This window comes from Arvicanthis niloticus, chromosome 1 (assembly GCF_011762505.2).
Source record: "Arvicanthis niloticus isolate mArvNil1 chromosome 1, mArvNil1.pat.X, whole genome shotgun sequence".
NCBI classification, from domain to species: Eukaryota; Metazoa; Chordata; class Mammalia; order Rodentia; family Muridae; genus Arvicanthis; species Arvicanthis niloticus.
This window is the reverse complement of record NC_047658.1, coordinates 83,205,770-83,224,054: the sequence shown is the minus strand read 5'-3', so window position 1 is coordinate 83,224,054 and position 18,285 is coordinate 83,205,770. Positions and strand designations below refer to the sequence as shown.

At 39.0% G+C, this 18,285-nt stretch overlaps 1 protein-coding gene across 20 annotated transcripts in view; it reads left to right on the top strand.

Moving 5' to 3' along the window:
• Sox6 (SRY-box transcription factor 6) overlaps positions 1-18,285 on the top strand; it is a 586,344-nt gene that overhangs the window by 453,921 nt on the left and 114,138 nt on the right. For 13 of the 20 annotated variants that reach the window (XM_076941314.1, XM_076941359.1, XM_076941324.1 and 10 more), the window contains one exon: positions 11,740-11,863. In XM_076941314.1, coding sequence (XP_076797429.1) covers positions 11,740-11,863 — 124 coding nt within the window. The remainder of the gene's footprint in view (positions 1-11,739; positions 11,864-18,285) is intronic. The other 7 variants (XM_076941377.1, XM_076941365.1, XM_076941369.1 and 4 more) reach the window with 1 other exon arrangement.

Here is an 18,285-nt window from a genome sequence, read left to right as displayed (position 1 = left end):
AAACTTTTTTTTAAAAAATCATTAGAATATTATACTTCTGGTTCTGTTGAGAACATCTCATCCTTTTAGGAAGGAATGATGCAGTTGGTGAAGGCTCTTAGCATCATCAACAAATTATAGTAAAGAGGAATTTCAACTGATAAAACTAGAAAAAAACTTGATAAATAAATTAAATCAATTTTAATTTTTTCTTATTAAATAGCAAACCTGGAAGTTAGATTCTGGCATAGCCAAACTCAATCGCACCAGGGTGAGTTGTGTCTGGAGGTTTCTCCTCTTGTTACCTTTGTATGAGGCTTGCAGGTATGAGGAATTTGACTCAGTTAACCAGATAAAAGTCTTCAGCACTGCCTTGGCTTAGCTTTTAAGTCAAATACAAGCTTCAGCTACATCTGTCACAAATTCTTGACAAGTGTAAGCAAGGCCTCTTACGGAGCCTGGTGAGCACAATGCTCCTGCTTTTAAGGTGCTTGAAAAGAACTTTAACAAGACCTGCAGTTCCAAATATAAACCTACATTTCTAGACGAAGAATTTAATAATTGAACTGTGGTCATTGCTAGCAGAATATGCTTCTATAAAACAGTTCAGGAGTCAAGCTCAGTTTGCCTTCATTACAGGTCAAAAGTTTATGAAAGGTTTATATCTGGATGTGGCTACTACAGAGACTAGAACACCACATTCTTTACAAGTGGGAATGTACTTAGATGGCATTCGTACAAAATATGAAAAAGAAATAATTTTCATTTTAGCAAAACACCCTGATCATTGTGTATTTAATGAGGTTTCCACTTAAGAACAACAATCATCAGTCTCTAAAATGCTTCCTACTTCTCCAGACAGAAGACAGGCTAGCATAGGACATTCATCTTCACTAGTCTTTGGAAATAACCAAAGTAATTGACTAGCTTGGTCTTCTGTGATGGCCTGGTGACCACTAACTGTGACTATTTGCATAATAGTCAACTCTTCACTTCTGTAGTGATAACTGTATCTGATTAAAATTAAGACTGTTTTAGTTCTCTTGACTTTTCCAGAAGTTGCAAAAATTGAGATTTGCTGTTCTGCTTTAACCAAACAAATGCACACATGGGGATAACAATATGCTGACTTTATGCAGATTTTACAGCACGGATCTGAATAAAATGCCCACTAATAGACCCTTGAGGAGTAATAAACACACATGAATTTTCCTTAGTCGCACTTTAAAGTGATTTTAACATACTACTAGACCTTAACAATAATATTTAATTGACAAGATTATGCATTTGTATGGATTGAAAAGGTGGTAGATATCTAATTCCAAATGAATCATAAATTTTACTTTTGCATAACATGTTTTATTAATTTCTTTATGGCCAGGATATTCTATCTCCCTCCTGGTGAGAGTTTCTTAAAACATAGTAAGGAAACTTAAGCACATTTAATTAACATTTATCATCTTTTTTAGAAAATTATCTGACTTATGTCCTCATAAATATCCTTTTTTTTTTCCTGGTGTATACACCATGGAAAGATCATGGAGAACACCTAATGGAATTTTTTGGCCATAATTTGATTTTTTTCTTAAGCAAATTCTTTCTTGCTAGGTTGATGTTATTTCAAAGCAATCTGACAGACAGGAGGACTTATATTAGGGTATAGTGAAGACTAACTAAATAGTACTTTATAATGAAGTGAGGCCATAGACATTTTATATCTCTAGTGCCTAGCTACTAGCCATGCAGTGATAGAGACACAATACATGTTTTTTGAAGAATTGAATTAAGATAGGTACTGCCTCCTTCCTCAGGAAGTAGTGTGCCTCCCAAGAGTAACTGAGGTGGCTGTGTGTCAAGCTCTTCATTTCATGGAATAAGGAATGAGGGACAAGCAATAAAAAGTAAGTCTGTCAGTATCAAATCTATGTTCTTTGATTTGAAAAGTTCCATACTTAGAACATATATAGGCAAACTAGAATTAAAGTAATAATCTCCATTATTGGGATCTGGTAGATTAATAAGATGTCAGCCCACTTAAAATGCTACTGGGGTTAGAGTACACAGTGTGTAGTGAGAATGAAGAAGTGTTAAGAAGGACAAGTGTCTCCATCAGGACTGGCTTCCTCTTTGGGCTATATCTAGAGAAGTGGTGTAGGGCTTGTGCCCACTGACCTACAGCTGCTATGCTCTTCCTTTCAAAGACTCCTTCTCTGCTGAATGATCAAGGAAGAAAGCAAAGAGAGCTAGGCTGGGAGGGTTTTGGATGACTGCCTTAAGGACAATTGAGCAAATCGATTTGATTTTGCCTACTTCATTCACTTGTGGCAATGGTGTGGGGACAACGAAAAGCTGGGGACAAGCTGTGTCTCTTATTTCTTCTGTAAATATTTCAAATGTTTCACTATGTAATGGTCTGATTGGTAAAGAGAAATAAGTGTTGTAGCTGCTCCCTGAGGTTAACTTCTTGTTGTTGTGTATGTAATGTATAGAATAGTGTGCTGCTTAGCTTGTCACCTTGACAACAGCTAGAGATATGTTGAGAGAGGGAAAGCCAGTGAAGAACTGCCTCCATCAGATTGCTGTGTAGGTAAGTCTGTGGGGGGCACTTTCGTGATTAATGATTGATGGAAGAGGACACAGATCACTGTGGTCATGGATGGTATTAGGAAACAGGCTGAATAAGCTACAAGGATCAAGTCAGTATGCAGCATTCTTCCATAATCTCTGCCTCAGTTCCTACCTCCAGGTTCCTACTTGAGTTCTTGTCCTTCCATCCCTCACTGAGGGACTGTGCTTAGGATGAGTAAGCCAAATAAGCCCATTCCTCCAGGTTCCTTTCTGTCACAGTCCTTACCACAGCAACAGAAAGCAAATAGGACAAATAATATCCATGCAATATAAAGTTAGCTCTTTGTTAATTTGATTGCAGAAGTAGATGACTGAAGTAAAAAGTTGAGTTTTGTAAAGGAAGCTTTTAAACTATAATATATTTAATTGGTTCTACCTTTGGGGGGAATCTTCTTGGCTAATTAGGAAGAATTTGAAAAATTCTGGGGGACACTGAATTATATCAAAAATTTCATAATTATAATTATAAATTTTTATGTTTTTTTAATTATAAAAAGCAATGAACAATGACCACAAACTATCTTGTCTATTATCCTACTGGTACCCAAGAAAGCTGAGAAGAGGAGGATAAAGGAGAGAGAGAGAATAGATGAAAAGAGAGGAAAAGGAGCTAGGGCCAGAAGGAATGGGATGATAAAATACCACCCTGCCCCCAACAACAAACATCCTTTTGTTAATGCACTGCAGTGTCTACCCAGTGTATATTCATTGTCTCTTGGTGTGATTTTGTGTACAAATTCTCTAGGAGATGTGTATTCCAAACCTGTTTCTGCCAGGATTTCCCTTTGATTACTTTTTAACTGCAGTCAGCTAGAGATTTGCTAGATATGGCAAGCAAATGCAAACAAGGTTATCTCAAGATGTGCTTTGACATTTTCCTACCCTTCGCAGGTGTAAGCACAATGTTACCACAATGTGGAAATTCCTGGTCTTGTTCTGAGCCACTGGTCAGTCATTACACAACGTTCATTATGTTCTTATCCCTTTGTTTGAGAGTAATAGGGCAGATTAAAATATAAATGGCACTGGCCATTCAGGGGCTTTGCATGTACCTAGAAAGACATGGCAAGTGAACTGAAGAGCTTAGTAGATGAGGGCTGTGGCCAACCAAGAGGACTCTGAGTAGACTTCCTAAGAAAGGACAGAGCAGAGTCTACTTAGAACATTTGCCACTGAAAAAGTTCTATTGCGGGAAGAATATACACTACCAAATGAGACCTTTTCCTTCATAATCCCTCAAAATTAACTGCTCAAGTATTAGAGTTTGATATGTACTGTTTGGCACAGAGGGAACTCCTATCTGCACTTTGAAGCTCTTCATATAAGTTTCTTGGGCCTTTTATTCATTCTTCTAGATGTTGCAGTTTTTACCATGGTAATAATACATTATACAGGTGACTCAGCTATCCTCAGCCATGACAAGGGTGGCAATTAGGGAAACTGATTCCTCTCCACTGTCCGTCTATGTGCTAATTCTGCCTATGTTTCTCTGTCTCTGTGTCTCAGTCTCTGCTGTCTTCCCCCCGCCCCCTACCCCATCCTCCTCTTTCTTTCCATCATGATGTACACACTGGAGATTTTATTTCCAACATTTCAAAAGACTTACTCCCATTAAAACATACCAGAAATTATTTTCTAGAAATAAATTATTTAAAAAAAAAACCCTGATTTGCCCAGTCTTTAATTCAAGCACAGACATTAATATGCACATGATTTTTCAATACAAATACTTATTGCATATCACTAAAAACAGTGGAACCATCTTCATGAAAGAGAAAATGAGGCCCCCTGAGTGTCACTCTGTTTGCATATTAGCACACAGCCAGGTCTCTGCCAAGTTGCTCTGACTGACTGCTACAGATGCTCTTTCTCAAGTATTCTGAATCAGATCTTTAGTGCAAGTCTTCAGGGACAAACAATAGCACCTGTCCCTCACAAGCTATCAGGCGAGACTTAGCCCATTCATGTATCTTTAATGAAGCTGGGGGCAGATGGCAAGAAATGGCATCGTCAACAACTTAGCACAGGGAAAACAAAGGCATGAGTCTTGACACAGCAATGCTATTTCATGAATTTGGAAGGGATCGGACCCAAGTGTTTCACACGCATCTGCTGCTGTCTTCCTTCCTGAATGATTCGTGGAACACCCTACCAATTAAAATTTTTAGGCATACAGCCTGTATGATAGAGAATGTGTTCTCTACTCTCTCTCTAAAAAGGGAAATGTGTCGGTCAGGGGTTGCAGAAGTGTAGGACAGGGACACAGTTGTGCTTGGGAGTTGTTTGTTCCTTCCAGCATGCACTAAGCTTGACCTGAGATGAGATTCTTCTTTCTGGTTAACTTTCTTAGACACCCTCCCAATTAGTGCTTTTTTCCAAAGCAGTAAAAATAATGGCATTTTCATGCTGAGATTTACTTGGCCACATCAAGCTTTATTCTTTGCATCGCTAAAGTCATTTCTTTCTCTTTATCTATAGAATAATTAAAGAATATCTCAATATGTACAAGGAAAGTTACAATTTCAAGAAAAAAGAGGCTATCTAAAATCTTGATATGTCCACACAACAAGGCATGTGGAGACTGGTTACTCTTTGATGGAGTATGGGGAATTTGATTGCTTTTAGTTTTTAGTAAAATACTTTGGGAAGCTGACTGCTTCCATGTGACTACCCTTCCTAGCATGCCACCAAATGGGTGAGTGGGACAGAAGTCAGGATCACATTTTTCAGAACACAGAACTTTTATGTGTTTGTCTAATGCTTCACCTGCCCTAGTCACTGGCAATCTAAGCGGTTACCTTAGTTCACAGTCCGCAGGAGAAGAAAATACTTTGTCTGCTCTGTGATTCTTATGTAGCTACCAAGTCTTTCCCAATCTTTAATGCTTGTTTTCCCTTCCATTCCCAAGCTCATCCAACAGTCTGTTAGTGAGCACAGGGAACGCTTACTGGTGAGAAGACTGTAGAAGGTGACAGAAGTATCAATGGGCTTAATTAACCTTGCTAATTTTTAAGAATATTTTCAACATACAGGGCAGCTCTTAGGTTGTGGGAATATGAATGGCAGTCCCTTTGTGCTATTATGGTGTAAATTCTAGCATCTTCCCGTTGAAGGACACTGGATAAAGGCTGCTTATGGTATCACTGTATTGCTTACTACAACTGAGTGGAAATCTACAACTTTGCCTCAAAGAACTGCATTCCTTATGCCATTTAGATCTGATTTGTAAAACCTGACTTCATGCTTAATATAGCATGACAATTTGTAGTAGAAGCTTTAGCCCTGGCAAGTACAAACTTTGATCTTGATCTGACCTTGGATTCTGGACATGCTACATTTTTATTTGATGAAGTTATTTTAGCAAGTTAATTTAGTGTCGTCCAGCTTTGGCTTTCTCACTGAGTGAGTAAGAATAAAATTGAGTGCCTTATGGGCTTGTCAGGATTAAACAAGAGAGGGCAAACACATCACCTTTTCAATGAGAGGTGTAAAGGAAACAGTGGAAGATACTGGCCATCATCACCACTTCTTTAACTAAAGCTCAAAAAGGAAATGTTCTGTCTGCACCCAGCCTACATTCTAACCAGTGGCTGCCTATCCTGGCTTTAATCAGCAACCTAGCTTCACTACATCGTTCTTTATTCATAATAAATGAAGGACAAAGTGCTGGGGATCTAACTTGGCAGTAGAGCTCTTGCTCATATGTACAAAGGGGATTTGATCCCCATTACTTGGAATAAGATGTTAAAGGCAATTTTATTGCTCAGAGCTAAATGATTATAAGCTAATGAATGTGTTGTGATCAGTGATTGGAATTAGTGACAGTAAATATCAAGAGCAATAAGTTCTGGGTAACAATGAAAGAAAAGAGGAAACTATTTAAAATGTGACAGTGTTCCTATTATACAAACTCTAGAACTGTCTCCAAGAATACGGTTCTGACATGCAGAATTACTATCAGCTGGAGACCTCCAGGTCTCTTGGCTAAAACTGATCTCTCTTTTTACTACTACTGAAATCACCATGTAATAACAAACAACTGTGTAGAGTTATTGGCAGCTCTGTACTCTAGGTCCAGCTGTCAGAGGCAGCGTAACCCTAGCCTTGTATCTTATACGATCTGATCTCTGTTAGTCTGCTTCCTTGTGTGTACAATTTAAGAATTGGACTAAAGTAGGGAATCTCAAGGAATGGTCCCTGGCCAGCAGTACCAGCATTTCTTGGGAGTTGCTCAGAAATGTCCATGTTCCAGTTTCACCTCCAGTACAGATTCCAAATTCACGAGGGTAGGGCAGAGCCTTGTTTGTTTTAAGGAACACTTGTTTGTGTGGACACACATCAAAGCATCACCACTCTCCCTAAAATGTTGGTTTAGATATTTGGATCATTGGACCTTACCTCAGAGCATCTGACTCAGAAGATATGGTATGGACCTGAAGAATTTGCTCTGTGAAAATGCTACTGATGCTATTGGCCAGACATATGTCTTGACACTTGCTGCTGATGCTGTTGGCCAGACCTACATTTTGCCACTCGCCAGCCTAGATCTCTGAGCTCCAGTCCTGGCTCTATTAGCATTGCTGCTCTCATGCTGTCTCTATCCTGACCTCTTGACTGAAACAGCCTCCTGGATAATAGTTATCAGTGAGGGTTTTGGTTTTTTAATCTTAACTTGTAGAGTATGACAGAAAGGAATGACCCCAAATTTGTACTGCATATGTTAATACAAAGCACCTACAATTATGTTATTTAGCATGCAAAAACAACCCCAGGGACTAGAGAGTTGGCTCAGTGGATAAAGCATATGATGTGCAAATGTGAGAATCTGAAATAAAATTCTCAGAACTCATGTAAAGCCAGGTGTAGTAGTATACATCTGTTATTCGGTACTCCTAGGAGAAGAAGGGAGGCAGAGACAGGATCATCTCTGTGGCTTGCAGGCCAGCTAGGCTGGCCTTTACAGTGATCAACAGCAAAGATAGCCTTAAACAAGGTAAACATTGAAGACCAACCAACCAGTACCTAAGGTTGTCCTCTGACCTCTATAAGTGCACTCCACAGACATATATTTATTCACACCCATGAACAAGTACATTCATACTACACACACCATATACATAATAAAGAAATAAAAACAGCCACAGACATTTTACTTAGACACCTAACAGCAAGCCAGCTGAGAGAGCAGTAATTTCAGATGGACAACCACACTCAACTGCTTCCTGTGTTGTTTGGTTACCTGATGGAAAATTAAGTTTGTTTTAATTCTAAGATGCTGATTAACAAGGGACACTAGAAGCCGTCATGCCTCATCTCCAGACTGTCCTTGTAATTAATCCCACTTCTCCCCTTTCATGTTTTTCTAGAAACTTGGTACTGGGTTACAAAGGCATAGCTTATCTTTGCTGCTTTGAGGGTTCTTCTTTCTTTCATCCTCCCCCCACCCTTCTGATCCCCTAAAACTAGATAAAGGAGAAAGGGAAAAAGGATAAAGAATAAAGAGATTCCTGAATAAAACCAAGGGTCAGAAAATGGGGCAATATTATCCTTAGACTACTTTCTGCTCATTAAGGGTGTTGAATTCCTTGGGGCAAGTTTTATCTTCATCATCAGTTTATCTAATTTCTTGTTGTTTCTTCTTGGCACATGACTTAACAAACCATGACCAACAACAGGCCAACAACCAACTGACAACAACCCACCAAGCCCCTTGGGTCCCTAGCATGTATATACCCTCTGAAAAAATGTTCAGAATTTCAAGTATCAAACAATATCAGAAACTATCTGCAGCTGGCAAAATCATGCCTCTGCTAAAGCACAAGCACATAGACAGCTGCTGTGGACAATCTGAAGCAGCCCCATATCCCATGCCTGAAATTTAAAAAATAAAATAAAAAAGTATTTTTATATTTCTGTGGTTTTTAAAGAAACCATAATTTCAAAACTGTTACTACACATAGGTGAAGCACAATGTCTGTTAAATGCATCACGAGCATCTACTGTCTCAACTGAATGATCCAGTTAGTTCATGTTTTTTTTTTCTTGAAGTAGAGATATGGATAAGATCTACTGTCTTCTGCTTAACCATAATTTGATATTTTTCTGTTACCAAACATACAAAAAAATCCAAAAACAAAACAAAGAGCTAATGTTGACTACAATATAATACAACTGTTACATCAGAGCATGTGCTCAGGCTTGGTCTTGGCTCTCCTGTCCTCACAGTGACTGCATGACATCTAGTCAGGGTTTGCAAGTGTTGACAGGCAGGGCCAGGAGAGTTAAGTTTTTGAAGAGCACACGACTCAGGAAGTGCAGGGGGACAGAGACGTGGCTTTGGACTTGTTCACTAACAGAGACTTTCACTTTTCAGTAAATACATGAAAGGAATTACTACAGTCACACTATGTTCTTTTAAAGGTGTTTTTGTTAATTCTTCCAATACAGTGAGTTTTTATCCTGTTCACCCTTGGTCTCTTCTATCCCTGCCTCTCAACATTCTCTTCATGTCTTCTTTTCCTTTTTTAAAAGATAATTCATTTACTTTTATGCTATCTGCATGAACATTTTGCCTGAATATATGTGTGTGTGTGTGTGTGTGTACTGCATGCATGCTTGATGTCCATTAAGGCTAGAAGAGAGCATCAGGTCCCCCTGGAACTGTAGAAACAGATCATTGTTGCAAGCCATAATGTGGGTGCTGGGAACTAACCCTTGTTCTCCACAAGAACATCAAGTGCTCTTAGCTGCTGAGCCATCTCTCCAGCCCCTGTCCATCCCATCACTTTTTAAAGACTCATCTAATACAATTTTAATGATCATATTCTCCTGGCTATGGGACCATCAAGCAGAGTATGGCCAATTTCCAGAGGGTGTCACATTCTTAAAAAAATTTACTCTCTGAGCCTCAGAAGCCATCAGCTGTCCATAGACCCTCAGTTAGAGGTGGAGGCTCATGAGCTCCCCCCCTCCCTGCTTCTATGCTAGAATGTTAACTGCTTTCATCTTGTGCAGCGGCCATAGCTGTTGTGAATTCATGAGTACAGTGATCCTGTCACATCCTGAAGACACTGTTTTTTTCCCACCCTCTCTGACCTCTACCTCTTAGAATCTTCCTGCTCTCTTTTCTGTGATGGTTCCTGAGTTTGGTGAGGTAGGATGATGTAGATGTCCTGTTTGTGGCTCTCTGTCAACACTGTCGTCATAATGGTAACTGTTTGGTAATCATAGAATCACCAAGTTGGAATGGCTTCATATGTTTTGTATATGTATGTACACACACACACACACACACACAGAGAGAGAGAGAGAGAGAGAGAGAGAGAGAGAGAGAGAATAAACAACATGCAGACTCCTCACTCTTCCGTGTTGCCTCCTCTTCAAGGTAAGGCATTTATTTGGTGCTCCAGGCTCATGCTAGGATCACATTTCTGTAGGGTCATGAAGGTTGTCCTTTGACGATCAGTGGTAAAAAGCACTCATAAAGACATTGTGTTTTGTTTTATGGTATGGAACTTGCCACTTTCATCTTGAACATCTCACATTTGGACAGGGTCACAGCAAACTGGGGTAGAACAGCAAACCTGGTACTTTTCCCCTAGGCTAAAGGTGAGGCACGGGCACTAGAGGCTCAGCTCCAATATACCCAGGCCAAGTTTGTTCTCCCATGTACAAAGCTTGGGCTTACCTCAGCTAAAATAGAAGAAATAGCTGCTCAAAGCTAGTTTCTTTCACGCCCCACTGGCAAGGTAGTAATTGCACAAAGACCTTTTTATTATAAGTTGATTTTCCTGAGAAATGAATTCAGAAAAATACTGTAAAGTGTTTATTTTTTTGCTTGCCCTTTATTAACCCACATCTTAGGGCATTCCCCCGAGAAAGACTGTTGGCAAATGAAACCTCTCAGACCCACACAGAAGCATTTGCACAATGCCCATGGCTGTGAAGGGACAGGGACAGGAGAAAGTAAGCTGGTTCCACTTAGACAGGGGCATCAGCTCATGTATGAAATTTTGTCTACAGAAGAGATTTAGGAATTTAGACAGAGGAAGCATTTGGAGTTTGTAAAATTGCTGGAAAACATTTATATTTTAATGTTTAGTTAAGTGTACAGTATAGTTATTTTGTGCTACCGAAAGTCATAGATAGATCTGTCTAAACCAAAAGACTGTGCCTTCTGACACATCTCTGTTCTAATCTCTAAAGGAGGAAAGTTCCATAGCTCAGCCCATTTCCATGCCTTAACAGCTAGGACAAAGCCTCACTGCCAGCTAATGCTGGAACCAGGGCAGCTTGCTAGAGTAAAGAAGGGAGGTAGGAAATTAAAATGTGATTTTCAGGAGCATGATTCTGTCATAGCTCTGATTTCCTTTATATGGAGTACAAATACTGATGTAGAGTGAATATTTTTCTCTTTTGCATTTTTGTGGTCTTTGATACATTTATTGAGGTCAAATGAAATCTGATATAGTAGGATTTATTATGAGTTGCTCAGTGGATACAACTCCATAATTACTGAGCTACATGGCAGTGCATAAAGCTGACAAGCAATTTATATGTTACATCGAGGTGTGTATGGCAAAGGATATTAGTTTAATTGGGCACCAAGATATAGTAGCCTTAAATCTGAAGCGCTATGTGTTTAATATAATGCAGTGAGGCTTCGGAAGAAGCTCCTCGATGAGGGAGACACAGCTTCTAGAATATATAACAATTAGACATTACTATCTGGCCAATGATACTAAATACTGTTTTCACAATGAAGCTTAGAATGCAGTGCAGGGGAAAGGGCAGAACCTCTCACCCACAGGGTGAGAGAAAAGCAAAGCATTTAGTTTTCTTGTTCTTTCTTTCAAGAAAGAAGGCAAGAAAAACAAGTCAAGAGAGAAGAAGGTCACTGACCATGTTGAGGTGAAAGCAGGGATGTGGTCAGGCTCTGGTGAGACGGTGGCACTGTCGTGCTCACGGCATCTATGGAGACCTGTTAGGTGGAGTTTGCCTGAGTATTCTCACTGGAAACCGGGTTGAGGTGGTCGGCCGTGTGGGCACCAGAGCAGCTCCAGCAGTGGAAGACAAATGCTTCTTCTAGGTAACATCTGCTCCCTGTCTGATCACAGGCTCTCTTCTGTTTAGCAGGTTCAGGGGCACATGCCTCCGCTCATGATCCCAATTTTTCCACATGACCAGCGGACCTTGGCAGCAGCTGCTGCCGCCCAACAGGGATTCCTCTTCCCCCCTGGAATAACATACAAGCCAGGTAAGTGGAGAGCTGCGGTACAGTTTTTGGAAGTGCTCGGGCCCACATGTTTTTCCTTAGTAGTCACAATAAACACAGGCACAGACAAGGGAGCTATGGATAAAAATACCATAAAAGCCTATTTCAAAGTAAAACCAGACCTGGGGCCATTGTCATAACTAACCGGTCTCTAGAGCTTTTAATTCTCTCTTCTCTCATTAGAGTTTGTTGCGAACTCACATCTGAAGTCTTGTGTGGTTCTCAAGCCTCTCTCTCACTCCATTACCATCAACCATCTTCAGCTGTCCACAGGTCTTTTGTCCCACCTTGATCTTTTGCACCGGAAAACTGGTCACATACAGTAGAAAATGGTGCTGTTGGATTCTGTTGGCTTTTGTTTTCAGAGTTTTGATTTGTTTTGTTTTGGAAAAGTTCCTTTGGGGAAAAGTTAAAACTGCTGATTTAATTATTTTGCTAGTAAAATGGGTAAATTTCTTTTTTATTTTGGTCTAAATAATGAATAAATATTTTTCATTCATCCTTGAACTAAAAAAAAAAAAAAAAAAAGCAGGTCATATAACCTTGTAGTGAAATGTGCTTTGAGATGATTTAGCAAATGTTATGATTTTTCTTTTTTCCTCTGAGTTTACTGGACTCCTGGGGAATTCAATTAGGGGCATAATGGTTTGAAGCTCTTTCAGAGCCTCCTTGTAAACATGGCTTTAAATGTTTAAAGATAGGTTGCCAAAGGAATCCAATGTAAGAAAATAGCCAAGTACACAGAAGCCAACCTCGATTTCATTTGTGTGTTCTTTGTAAGTGACCCCAGCTCAGAGGTAGTGACCTTGTTCTGCTCATTAATAATCCCTGTGTCAAGTTCTTTTTAACATATTAGCCTGATTGTATGAACCACCTAGTCAGGGTACAACCAATCTAAGGGCAGCAATTTCTTTGTATATGTGCCTTAGAACATGAACAAAGGCATTTTAATATGCTTAAGCCACGGATATAAACCACCTCACTGAGATTCTAAGGAAACTGATGAAACATGGAACAGCCCAGAAGCAAACTTAGAGTTGTAGCCGATTCTGACCATAGATGCCTCTCTGTGTTTGGTAGGGAACTCAATTTCCTGTGAGAGAAGGAATCTGGGGAGACTCAGATGATCTAAGGGATTCTGGTTCTAAGGACGGGTCCTTCTAAGGACGGGTCCTTCTAAGGACGGGTCCTTCTAAGGCCTGATTAAAAAGTCTTCAGACACAAATGAGTCAAGGGTGAGCATTCCGGTTTTAAAAAGGAAAGAAAGTACTCTGAAATTGGAAGTAGCAGGTGTCACAATGACATTGAAAAGTTCTGGCTTTTAAAACATTTTATATCATTTTTTTTCTTCATTGGTAAATCTATGCAAATATTCTAAAATCTGAGGTAGTGCTGGTTTCCACATTTTAGACTAGGGGTCGGGTCCTGGATCTGTATTCCCGTGAGGTTTCTGGAAGTCACCCCTCTCTATAGAGTTGGTCTTTGAGTTCAGTGTAAGAGAACATGTGCTCATCCGTGTTCTCACTCTGACCTAGTTCTTTATGGCAACTCCATTTTGAACATTGATTTAAACTAAGCTAACCATTTCATCTTGATTCTGAGCTGGCACCAGCATTCAGTAATATTCTTCATTCATCTGACCCAGTCTTGGGAACCTTTCAGTAAACTATACACAGATGTTATCTGTTGGTTTAGTATTCTTACCACTAAGACTCTCCCCGGCTCAATATCCTTGTTTTTTTTGCTACTGTAGTTTTCTTATCATTATGTTGCTTAATTTTATTACAGCAATGACATCATTCCTCATGGGAGTAGATATTGCTATGTGTTCAGTGAATTAAAGTTGTTCCTTTCCCCAAAGGTATTGATGAAGTTGTACCATGTAGGTGATTAGGTATGGATGGGAACAACTTTGTGCAGAATCTAGTGAATTTCAGAGTTGTGTCCTTAGATAGCAAAGTTGTGTTTGGGTAGGCCGGTTAAACCTGTTGAGAGCAGCTCAGTGGGGCTGGATTTGTAGGAAGATTCTCAACTACAGGCAAGCTATTCTTGCAAGATATTTTCTATTAACCCCAAATTTATATACCAAAATAATCTAAATTTTAAATCCTTTAGTACTTTGGCTAATCTAAGCTTTATTATAGATAAAAATTATGTTGGCAATGGATTAAAATTATACACATTTAAGCTACGAATAGAGAACTTATAGATTTTTTGCAACTAAACAGTGCAGCCTTTTATCATCACAGGAGTTGGGGGAACAGTATTGGACTGAGCCCAGACAAGCAAACATTTTGCTTCAACCTAAATCATGGTCACTTCACTTGAAATGTACATGAGCAACTACTATATTTGGAGAGAGAGACACTGGCCTGGCCTGAAATGACACACTTTTATACCTGGGCCCCCTAAGTGAGAAGAGGAACACGTACCTCTCTGGTCTTTAAAAAATAGAACATAAATTCCTCTTTTTTTGTTTTCTTCATTTTTTTTTTCAAGAACAACCATATTCTGGTGTTTGTGGGCCAAGTAAGCTGATTTAACTGGTTGAACAACTGTCCTGACTGCCAGAAGTAAGAACCATTGTTGGCCATTTTGGATCCTAAGTTAGAGCAGTGTCACAAACATATTTAGGGCTCTGAGTCATCATTGCCCTCCAGGTGATCTGACCTGTATCTCTGGACATTGTAGCATGCCAGCCATGGTGCACACCACAAGAAATCTCCCACCTCTAAGTAGTTGAGAAGGCACACTGCCAGGATGCAGTGCAGGACTGCAGGCAGCATCTCTTAGACAAGCTTCTCTAGAAGTAGCTTTACTAACTTCTGATTCCTCCATCTTTATTCTCCTATTAGTCCTATCATTAAAGACATCTTTCTAGATATGGATCCACTGGGACCCTGAATATAAGCCCCAGATATTAGCTGTTTAGCTGGCTCACATTGTGAGACTGAGATGCAGTAGTCAGGGAGGCAGTAAACACACTTGCTGTTGAACACTTGAAATCAAAGCAGGAAGCCTCCTCCAGAGTTACCAGTGTGAACATCAGAACAAGGCTGGCTTGCCTGAAAAACAAAATCATATCTATTCTCCTTTGCATTACCCGAGCACTGTCACATGTAGTTGGGAGTTTAAAACCACCATGTATGACCAGCACCTTTGATTTTCCTCAGATATTCTAAGAGCAGGATGTGGTGCTTGTACTTGGACCTACAGATACTCCTTATTCCATGCTAGTAGCTAGAGCTTACTGTATTATTGCTGTGTGAGAGAAAGGTGTACACAAGATATACAAATTGGATGTCTTTATTTTCATCCGGTTTTTCTCACACTATTTGTTGAAAGGCTGCCCTCTTCCTTTTAATAGTTGTGGTACCTCCTCAAAAACAAATCAAATGCACACATGAGGGTTTAACCCTGAGCTGTCTATGATGCCTGTGATGGCCAGCCTATCTCTATGTCAGTGCCACACTGTGTTAGCAACTGTTGTGGTGTAGTAAATGTTGAGGTGCTAACCTTCTGCTTTACTCACCTTTTGAAAGATCATTGCACTTTTGAGGGACCCTTGTAGTTCCATATGAGCCTATGAATTGTTTTCTCAATTTTGTAAAAAGGATTAACAGGGATTCCCTTGAATATGTATATTTATCTGAATAGTATTGACATCTTAATAATGTTGTCTTCTTGTCAATACAGATACTTCTTTCTGTGTATTTCTGTCTTCTTATTGATTTAAAAAATATCCACTAACAAAAGAAGATTGTATGTATGCATGTTGTCCCTCACAGTGTGTTTTGATACATGGATGGATTATACAATATACAGTTAAGGAAAGCCAGCCAGTCTTCTCTACCAGTTGTAATTTTTTAGAAATGCCAAGACACTTAAAATTCTTCCTCCCTTTCTGAAACATATAACACTGCATTATCACGACCTGTAATTATCATACAGTGAAGTGGGACTCCAGGTCTTGTTTCTCCTAACTGTATCTGAGTACCTATTGATCAGACAGTCCTCATGCCTTCTCCCCTTGAAGTTTCCCTGAACCGCTGACAACTGCTATTTTACCTTCAATTTCTATCAGATCAACTGATTTTAGATTTTTATATATGAAAGGCGCAGGCCATACTTGTCCTTCTGTGCCTTGGTTTATTTCACTTAACACAATGTCGGCCAGTTTCATGCATGTCATCACAGGTGACACACTTGGTGAGATAGTGTTCCATTGTGCATATTCCACATTTTTTCCATTTTTAAGTTGGTGAACACTTAGGCAATTTTATCCGTTCATTATTTACTTCAACGGAGTTTTTTAGTTCCAGGGTGTAACTGTTTCCATCTCTTTGGTTAGATTTATACCCAGGTGTTAAATTCTTTTAGGTGGTATTATAAATGGACTTTCTTTATTTCCTTTTGGTTTATTTATATTTATTCCTGGCACAAATAACTAAACTGAGCTTTTTGTGTCTTAATCCTAATATGTATGTCGGTCTCTGTTTCTCTCTCTCTCTCTCTCTCTCTCTCTCTCTCTCTCTCTCTCTCTTTCTCTCTCTTTCTCTGTTCTAAAATTGATTTTTTTTTTTTTACTTTTCTTACCAGTTTGGATATTTTTCCATATTCTTCTTATGTAGTAGCATGAGGTGGAGCTTTCAGAACAGTGATGAGTTTTCTCGTTCCTGACATTAGCGGTAAAGCTTGGAGGCTTTGCCATTGATTCAGGGTTAGCTGGGAGAAAGCCTTTGTGGTTCTAAGTTGTTTTTTTTTCCTTGTGGTTCTAGGAGTTATCATAGAAAGATTGAATATGTTTTCTGTATAATTTTGAGATGATCATGCAGGACTCCCCACACCCCCACCCTTGTTCTATTATTGTTATGCATTTCACTGATTGGCTTAGATGAAACCACCTTATAATTTCTTAGATAAATCCTACTTGTTATGACAAATACTGCTTTTAATATTTTGTTAGATGGAATTTGTTTGTTTTCTTAAAGAGATTGTATTTATATTCATAAAGGATATTGATTTTCAGTTTTCTTTTCCTATGACACTCTTATCTGTCATCAAGGTGTTTGAGGCCCCATAGAATAGAGGAGAAAGTTCTCTCTCCTATTTTCTGGAAGAGTGTATGAAGGATCGGTGTATGTCTTTGCTCAGTGTTTGACAGAGTGTGGGGATCCTTCTAGTGCAGTCATTTCTTTGTTGTGAGCTTTGATTACTAATTCAATCTCTCTGTTTGTTATGAGCCTGTTGAGATTTTCTATTTGCACTTGAGTAGTTAGGTAGTTTTTGTGTTTTCTATTTCTTATGAGTTGTGTAATTGGTTGGCATACAATGCTTGCAGTTGTTAGCTGATGTTTCTTTTATTGCATACCATTTGTTTGCCAAGATAACCCCATGTGTGTGAGTAATCTCATTAATTTTTATATCAACCCTAAGATATAAGTGGAGATAAGTGGTATTCTATTTTATTAAGTGAAAAGAATGAACTGAATTTTTTAGTGTTAATTAAGTTTTCCAAGGCTTCACATCTCAAAATTGATGGCATTCACATTCAGACTGAAAGTTCTCTGCATGGATATTTCATGCTCTTGGAACATAGTCTAAATGGGTATGATCTTAAGGAACTCTAATTTTTTTGTTTAGAAAGTAATTTTGCATGTGAGATTACACAAACAACATCTTACAAAGCCAGTTATTGCTGTCTTCCACACTATTTCAGAATAGAGCTGTGTCACCAACATGGGGGACACTGGTTACTTGAACCCATATATCTAGAATAAAAGCATTTCCATGGTGCTCCCATCAATTGCCTCTGCTTTTAGTGTGAGTGCTGAGGTCCAGAAAGAAGACCTACTCATCTGTGGAAAGCAGTCTGTGTTATGAACACCGAGGTTTGTTTCCTGTGTCTTCTCATGTTTAGAGATTCTGTCACAAATGAGCTGTAGTTAGATGCAAGCTTTGAGTTGTCATCTTGAGTTGATTTCTTATGGAGATGGTTTATATCTGTTCATTCATATTCACTCACTTAGTTGCCATCATGACAATGCCATGGTTTTCAGATAATTGGCCAAGGGCCTTAAGATGCAGCCACCAAATAATTGAAGGGATAAATATGCCCCATGATTCTTAGGTTTTTTAAAAGACATGTAGAACAATCTATGTGATAGTTAAATAAATACAACTAAGCCAAAAAATTTTCACCTGTAGTAGTATTTGACAAATAGAAAATATTAGCAGAAGAAATGAGGATATATTGGTCTTAGCAATGTATATTTTCTAAACAAACTGAAAGTATTGTGTTGGTTTAAAACATATCATATTACCTGAAAACCTTTGCAACAATGTAGCAGCACACAGGGATAATAAGTATAGACCTCCTATATCTTCTCAGAGGACGGAGAAAT